Genomic DNA, 8,379 nt, shown 5'->3' with positions numbered 1-8,379 from the left:
GAAAAACGTGGTAATATAATACCTACTAATGCTGCATAAAACGGACACTGCATATCTTCATCCAAACTATCATTAGTAGATATCATTAGATCATTTTTTGGATGAAGATAATCAGCATTTTTGCTTTTGATTGTCTGCACTTTTGGGTGTTAACTCTCGAAATTTCACCTGTTCTCAATACAACATCACCCCAGCTTCACAAAGTTCCCCGTGTCTCAGGTTTATTTTCTTGATCATGGAAAAGCTTTATATTTAATTCCGACTCAAGTTTACATATTCTTGGTTTCCATCCCTACGTACAAAACTAAACTCGACAACCGCAAAATAGCAAGCCAAATCTAGAATTATTCTCCCCATATTCCCAATATAGTTAGCAGGTAGCATCTTCGATTTCAGAATCAACAACAGGAAATCCAATTCGAGCACTACATGACATCGATGCATTTGCCTAGCTAGAGTCATACAAACCGAACTTCGCTGCCCTCGCTTCCGCTATACTCGGACACCACTGCTCCTTTGTTAGCACCACGCCTAAGCGTTAAGACCTTTCCGTCATGCCCTCTAAGAATCCCTACGGGTCGCAAGCAGCCAAGCCATGAATCACCGAATTTTAGCCTAAGCCGTCATAAGTATCTTGCTCTGCTCCTTTCCTTCGTAATAAAGGAGAACCCATGGAAGCCAGTCCGCAACGAACCTGTTAGTCTCCCAAGGCTCCTCGACAACCCATGGATGGCAAATTATAGGAGGCATGTATTATATATATAAATAGTGATGGACATAGCTAAGACTCCTACGGCAATTAATTTTGCTATGCAAATAGGATTGTTTATGCATTATTTTATTCTTATTGGTCGAAAGTTTTTAACATAGGTTGGAGTCTCTATAATCGCTCGAAAAAATTTTCCTTTAATAATATAGATAGATAGATAGATAGATTGATTAGGCTAATCACTACAATCTAAACTTAAAGGATTTAATTTCACAATTAGGCAAAGTATTTTACCATGAGAAAGTCACTTTATTATAACGATAATAATAATAAAAAAAAAGCAGAAGAAAAAGAAAGAGGTTCTCAAAAAAAAGTTTGCAAAATGTTTAAATCGAAGAAAATAATAGTTTTGTTAGTTCTTTTTGACTTAATTTTAGTCTTTATTTAGTTTAATTCAATTCAGCTCAGCTTATTTGAGCTTTATTAATCTCAGATTCTTGGTTAGCTTCAACTCAGTTCAGCTCACTTTGTTTAGTTGAGCTCGAATCAGTTCAGTTCAACACCAATCAGATCAAAAGAAAAGGGCATGTCCTTAAACAATAATTTTCTCTTTTTAAGGATTCACTTTTATTCGATCGTTTTTAATTATTTATTTTTTTAGGTCGAAAGTAAAAGTATTAATTAAACCGAAAGTGTCCACGAGGGGTTGAGAATATGCAGTCAAAGTTTTTTAAACTGCACATTGGTGGATATTTAGCATATTTAAGACTTTTAACATATTTGATCAATTAATTTGTCATTTTTAGTACTCCTTCCTATTCACTCATTTCTTCCCTCTTTTCGTTTTCATGATGGTCGGATTTTCTTCCTTCTTCCTTTTTTGGAAGGTTTTGTCTGATCCAAATTCAATTGTATGTGAGGTAGAATGTTTTGTGTGGTCCAAAATCATTTTCTTATTAATTATTATCATTATAAAATAAAATTATATATTATTATCATCATGAACATGCACACTTATGGTATTAATTATTATCATCATAAAATTATATATTAAATTTAAAATCTATGCAATTTTATTAAACTTTATAGTTTATTAGATGTATAGAGATGTTAATTATTTAACATACAAAAATATAATAAGTAGGTTATAAATAATTCAAGTTAGATTCCATAATATATAATATTGCATAATTCTTTCGATTTGATTTAATGCATATATGTAATATATTTATATAAATATATAATTCTCTTAAAATTGCATGCCTAAGTAGTAAAAGTAATTCGCCAGTAAAGAAAAGAATTGTAGTAACATTGGATATAGTTATATGATTTTTTTTTTTTTGGTGAAAAGATATAGTTATATGATAGTAATCACTCATTTGAATAGTAAAGTAACAATGTTATCAACGAGATTAGTGAAAGTGGTAGAAATAACAACGGGAGTAGTGAAATAATCAATATTAATGGGGCATTAGTGAAAGTAACAATAATTAGGCGGGGTAGTGAAATTATCAATATTAATGCGATAGTAGTGACAGTAACAATAATTACGGCGGGAGTAGTGAAAGTAACAATGATTACGGGCAAGTAGTGAAATGTTATTACTATTGTTTCATTAATAAGAGTAAAATATTAATAGCGGGAGTAATGAATTTGTCTCAAAAATTATTTCATCGTAGTTTTAGGATATGTCATAGAAAAATATATTAAAGATAAATTTATGGGTTATGCAACTTTAAGTAATTTTATTTAATGAAAATAAAAATAAAAATGGTAAGTAGAGGTAGCCCGGGCGAAGCCGAACACCAATACTAGTTGAGTTATAAAATACAACTAAAACTTTATTATTATAAGTAAAATAAATGTAAGTATGTTAAGTTTTTACATTCCTTTTCTTCTATTTAACTCTCATTATAATTTGTTTAACTTTCTCTTACCAAAAAAATAATTTGTTTAACTTTTGATTTATAAAGGCAAATATAGTTTACACAAATTCCCATTTTAGACGGAAACTATCCGTCTAAAGCGGTAGATGGATAATGTTCCTCTCACAAAATGAGAGTGGATAGAACAAGTGGGTCGGAAATGGAACCCTCACTTGCTCTCCCCCTTGCTTTTTGTGAGAAGGTTATTATCCGTCTACAGCTTTAAACGGATAGTGTTCGTTTACAATGAGACGAATTGGTTTGTGTAATATCCATTAACTACATTCACAACGATCTCCTCCTTTTTCCTTAATCTTTGGGTCAAAAGCAAGGTTAACAATACGCTCAAAAAAAAAAGTAAAGAAAACAAATGTCTTACTGAAGTAAGAACAACGACCAGGTCCACCACAATTACCATACGACATTAAAGTAATACTGAACTAGTGAACTACTAACAGCATCTTATTTATACAGTACATTCTAATACCAACTGATGGCATAACAGCATTGACTAACCATTCAATCAAAAGCATACCGGACCTGGATGTTGCTATATTTGAATAACAGATTAAAGATCAATCAAGCATACCGGACCTGGATGTTGTAGCATCACCGGTACGCATCTTTTTATAAACAGGTTCCCAAATGTTCTTCAGTCCTTCAGTTTTTTCCTCGAAAATTCTAGCTTCGCCAAACATGTTGTTCCAGTCGAGCCATTGCTCCGTCTGCTCAATGGCATCATCCACCTTTCTCTTGTCCCCCAAATCAATTTTTGCCCCACTTACACTAACCTTCTTCTTAACCTCATACACATAATTCTCCAACTTAGTCTTCGCCATGACGGCCTCCTTGAATGTCTCATCCTGCGCCTTGTACTTGTCACCCTCCTTAACCAACCTATCAATTTCCCTCTTCGATAACCTTGCGCTGTGGTTAGTTATGGTCATCTGTTTCTTGTTCTTTGTGCCCACCTGCTCGGCAGAAACAGTCAGTATACCATCTGCATCAATCTCAAAAACAATGTCGAATTGAGGATGTGGAGTCTATTGATCGAATACGAAAGAGGGGGGGGGGTGAATTGAGTATTAAAAACGATGACCGCTTTTTCGAAATATATGATATAAATTAATTACTTGATTTTATTGATTAAAATCAACTAATTAAATTATTAACAATAAATGCAAAATCGAAATAACAATAATAAAGAGAGAGAGAAAGAGAGACACACAGGATTTTGAAGTGGTTCAGTTTCACAAGTCGAAACCTACGTCCACTATTCTCGATTAATAATTTTTAGTACCTTTCTCCGGATTACAAAAATTACCAATCCACTCGTATAATCAACTATATGATTATAACTCAGATTGAGTATCGCTAAATACTCTAGGTTGCTCTTACGTTAATAAGAAAAATACAACGATAAATACTAATCTCACGTTATGCGAGTGAGTATACTATCCTTGTGTATTTAATATCCAATAACGATTTTTCTTCGAGTGATTGACAAATTTGATGCGTGATTTTTGTATAAGCAAATATGAAAATAAGAATTAAAGCTCAAATGAATTTGCTTAAAATATTTTTCTCTCTTTGAAATTTGTAGATGTGTGTCAACAATTAATGTTGAATGAATGAGAGTATTTATAGTAGAGTAAATTAGGGTTTGGAATATTCTGGAATTAGGGCATAGGAATGTTCTGGAAACAAATGACTTGAAGAACAAGAAAGAAACAAGAGGAAGGAGTTTGGCCTCCCTAGGGATTCGGCCACCCTAGGGTTTCGGCCTCCTAGGGGTTCGGCCCACCTAGGGTTCGGCCACCTAGGGTTCGGCCGGCCTCTAGGCCTCCATCGGTCCATTACTTGCTTCTTTAGCCCGCAACAAATCGAGATAGAATTTAGTTAAAGCCCTAGGTTGCATGACGATATGAATATCGTGTTACAAACCAATAGTTTATTCAACTTAAATTCTAATTAATTAATTCCAACCAAATAAATACTCTCTTATTTTTATAAACCATTAAAAATATATTTTCCAAAAATTAACGCATCATTTTTGTCTAGTAATGAAGTTATGTCTATTAGGTCATAACTTCACTAACCTTTAAATCAAACAAAGTAAAACCATTACCGAATGACGACCTATACTATCTAATCTTCAGTAGATCTTCAGTACACGAATCGTCTCTTCACAAGTCTCTCATCTTGAGTCTCGTGGTTGTTGTTTGGTCTTGATCTTGCTTGAATACATCGATCAAGTGTATTTGAAGTTGTACCTCCTTGGTCCAAACTTCAAGCTTGCGTCTTGTAATTGTTCCTTTCTAAATTAAAACTTAAGCACACAATTACACGCATATGTTTATATATTAAGTCCACATACAAATCATTACTGTCATTATCAAAACAATTAATTAGGACTAAAGGTCCAACAAATTCCCCCTTTTTGATGATGACAAGTCTCCTATGATTTGTGTCTAAGTCTAGTTCCCCCTCAACATAATACTTCCCAAATTATAGAACAGTTGAGCGTAGAAACTAATGATCTCTTCAAAGTTATAACTATAGAACGCCATGAGAGAATTAACCTGAGACGGTCGCAAATCATAAAAACAATTCCCCCTCTTGGCATCATTGAAAAGATAAGAACAAACATAAAACGACTTAAATAATATATTATGAAACAAGAAATAATCATGAAAACATATTATATTAAACGTAATCTAGTTCTTAATTAGCATAATAATAATATAAACTGAAATCACACAAGGAATAATGCGGAATTGAAAAAGCTAATATCCATAAGAATGGATTTTTATTGTGAGCAAGGATTTAAAAGATAAGGCTAAGGTGAATGGATTAGGGCAAATTGATCAAGGGTATCGTGGGCTTGGTGGGTTCGACCTAGGACGGGTACGGTACTCCAAGTCCTCGAGTCGCGCATGACAATGGTCGAGAAGTGCAGCTTGAGCGGTTAAGCGAGTATCAAAGTTACCAATCCTCAAAGTCATTGCTTTAACTGCTTCATATATAGTTTGCATTTCAGACCTCATCTCCTTCCCAGATTGCAAAAGATCATCACCAAATTTAACCAAACTAGCCATACCTTCCTTGATTTGAACAGACTCAGAGTGAGTTCGCACGGCGGCCTTCGAAACACCTTCGAGCCGAGTATCAAACCGTGACAACACGGTTTTGATGTGAGCATTGCTAACTTCACTTGGTCCACTAGTATCAATTCTCCTTTGCTTTGTAATTAGGTCAAACAATTCTTCCAATTTCTTGTCTTGTTCATTAATCCGTCCAAGAATAGAAGTAAAGTTTGAATCCATCTTTGAATTCAACATATCAAAATTCACATTGCTTTTTCCTTCTTTTTCTCCTTTTTCTCCTTTTACCTCAAAACCTAATTCATTGCCATTAATAACGAGCTTCATATAAGATAAATAAAGATCGCTCATCTCGTCATTAGTGATAACTCCATAACTCTGCTTCCCAATTACTCCTTTCTTCTCTAAAATTCGTGAGATCCAATTCCCATAAGGCAAACTTAAAGTAGAAGCAAAATCTTCCATCTTAGCCGTCACACTAGCTTGTATAATTTTATGAAACACAAGCAAGGGTAGACTAACCTTTTCTCCTTCAAGCCAAGCCTTCATTATAATCATCTCATGTGCCCCAAATTTATCTCTACCTTCTTTTCTAGGGACAATAGTACTCCAAAGAAAGTTCAAAAAGAACCTCAATTTAGGTGACAACTTCGCAGCTAGGATAGTCTCAGACGAAGTAGCATCTTGTTTGAAATACCGTTTCACTATCAACCTTTTTTCAGGTAACAAACCTCCCCATTCTACGCTTGGATTGATCTCAGTTCCTCCTTCAGGAACTCGAGCCAAGTCGCAGAAATCACCAGGTGAGACTTTTATGGAAGTCTCATTGACCACAGCAAATAAATTTCCTTCCTTAAGATGAACAGAAGCATAAAATTGATATACCTCAATAGGAAAGACAGGACCACTTACAGCAACAATATTTTCCCATCCTTGATCCTTGAGAAAATTTAAAAAAACCCAAGTGCTTTGTATTTCTTTAACCAATCAATCGAATATACTCGTCCTGCGTGAATGCGATATTGAGCAACTTGATTGACATCTCTTCTTTCACCTTGAGTTAGTCTAAGATTATTAAGTCCATTGTTGGTGTAATCATCCATATGCTGTGCGTAAAGAATACGTGAAGAACCATCTTGAAGTTTATAGTTCTCAGTCTTAGAACTTACCTCAATTTCCGAAACCGTCTTTCCCTTACCCTTAAACAATTTTCGTCGCTTGATGAGGTTGGAGGGTTGGTCGGCATTGGACCGTGGGGAACGGGGTGGTTCGGCCGGTGAGGTGGAGCGGGTGCGAGGTGGTGATTGGCTTACCTTCTTTCTAATGACAACATGTTTCTTTGATTGAAAACGGGTTGTAGGTTGATTAGTCATTGTGAGAATTATAGAAGGTAGTAAAAGGTAATTAGGGTTTAGAGAGTTATGATTGATGAGAATTAAGGTGAGATTAAAGGGGTATATATAGTATAAGGAATTTGAGTTTAGGTAAGAATAGGTTTCCTTAATAGATAGAGAATAATACCAATTTCCTTATTTCTTTAATGCCTTTCTTTTTTTTCGGCATCTTTCTTTTTTTTTTTTTTTTTTTTTTTTTTTTTTTTTTTTTTTTTTTTTTTTTTTTTCACGGCACTTTCCCTTTTTTTTTTTTTTTTTTTTTTTTGTTTCGTGCGTTTTTTTTTTTTTTTTCGCACCTTTTTTTTTGTTTTTGGCATTATTTCCTATTTGATATAAGATTGGGAAAGAAAAACTTTGATGGAGTTTAGGTAGGATTTGTGGAGGAATATAATAAGATAGAATTATCTTTATTATATTAAGGCAATTTATTGTAGATTTTGTCGATTTTTGTAAGGAAATGTGATTATGCAGAATATAAAATATTACCATACACATAAGCAAGATATAATACGTAAAATAAATATTATTTAACACAATTAAACTTGCAACAAAAATATACGGACACAATCGTACAATCTTATCTTCCTAGCCAGTCATTCAGGTTCCCAGACATAATTATGACGGATTTAATTATCACTAATTAAACCAATCTCAAGTCTCAATAACTCAAAGCGTTTTCTAGCTAATGCCTTAGTCAAGATATCAGCCCATTGCCTTTCGGTACTACAAAATTCAAGTGAAATGTTGCCTTTCTCTACATGATCCCGTAGAAAATGGTGTCGAATATCTATATGTTTGGTCCTCGAGTCTTTGGGCAGGGGTTCTTAGAAATTACTATAGCACTCGTATTGTCACACATAATAGGCATACGACCTACATTAATACCATAATCACATAGTTGTTGCTTTAACCAAAGTAATTGAGAACATACCAGTCCTGCAGACACATACTCGGCTTCAAAGAGAGACATTGCAACCGAATTTTGCTTCTTTGATCCCCATGTGATAATACAAGGTCCAACAAACGTTGCATACCCGTAAGTGCTTTTCCTATCTAAAGAACATCCAAAGATAATCGCATCCGAATATCCTACTAGATCGAAATTACACTCAAGTGGATACCATAAATATAAATTAGATGTACCAATTAAATATCTCAAGATACGTTTAACTGCAATCATATGTGATTCTTTAGGGCACGATTGAAATCGAGCACAGACACATACGCTAAACATTATATCAGGACGA

The 8,379-nt window shown here is 34.1% G+C and overlaps 1 protein-coding gene across 1 annotated transcript; it reads right to left on the bottom strand.

Moving 5' to 3' along the window:
• Positions 1-3,209: 3,209 nt before the first annotated feature.
• On the bottom strand, positions 3,210-8,102 carry LOC141594647 (heat shock 70 kDa protein 18-like). The gene is made up of 3 exons (XM_074414650.1): positions 8,064-8,102; positions 6,470-6,590; positions 3,210-3,634 (listed from the first exon to the last, which is right to left on the bottom strand). The coding sequence occupies exons 1-3, from the start codon at positions 8,100-8,102 to the stop codon at positions 3,210-3,212; spliced, it is 585 nt and encodes a 194-aa protein (XP_074270751.1).
• Positions 8,103-8,379: the final 277 nt, after the last annotated feature.

This window comes from Silene latifolia, chromosome 8 (genome assembly GCF_048544455.1).
Source record: "Silene latifolia isolate original U9 population chromosome 8, ASM4854445v1, whole genome shotgun sequence".
In the NCBI taxonomy this organism is placed as follows: Eukaryota; Viridiplantae; Streptophyta; class Magnoliopsida; order Caryophyllales; family Caryophyllaceae; genus Silene; species Silene latifolia.
This window is presented reverse-complemented; position numbering and strand designations above follow the sequence as displayed.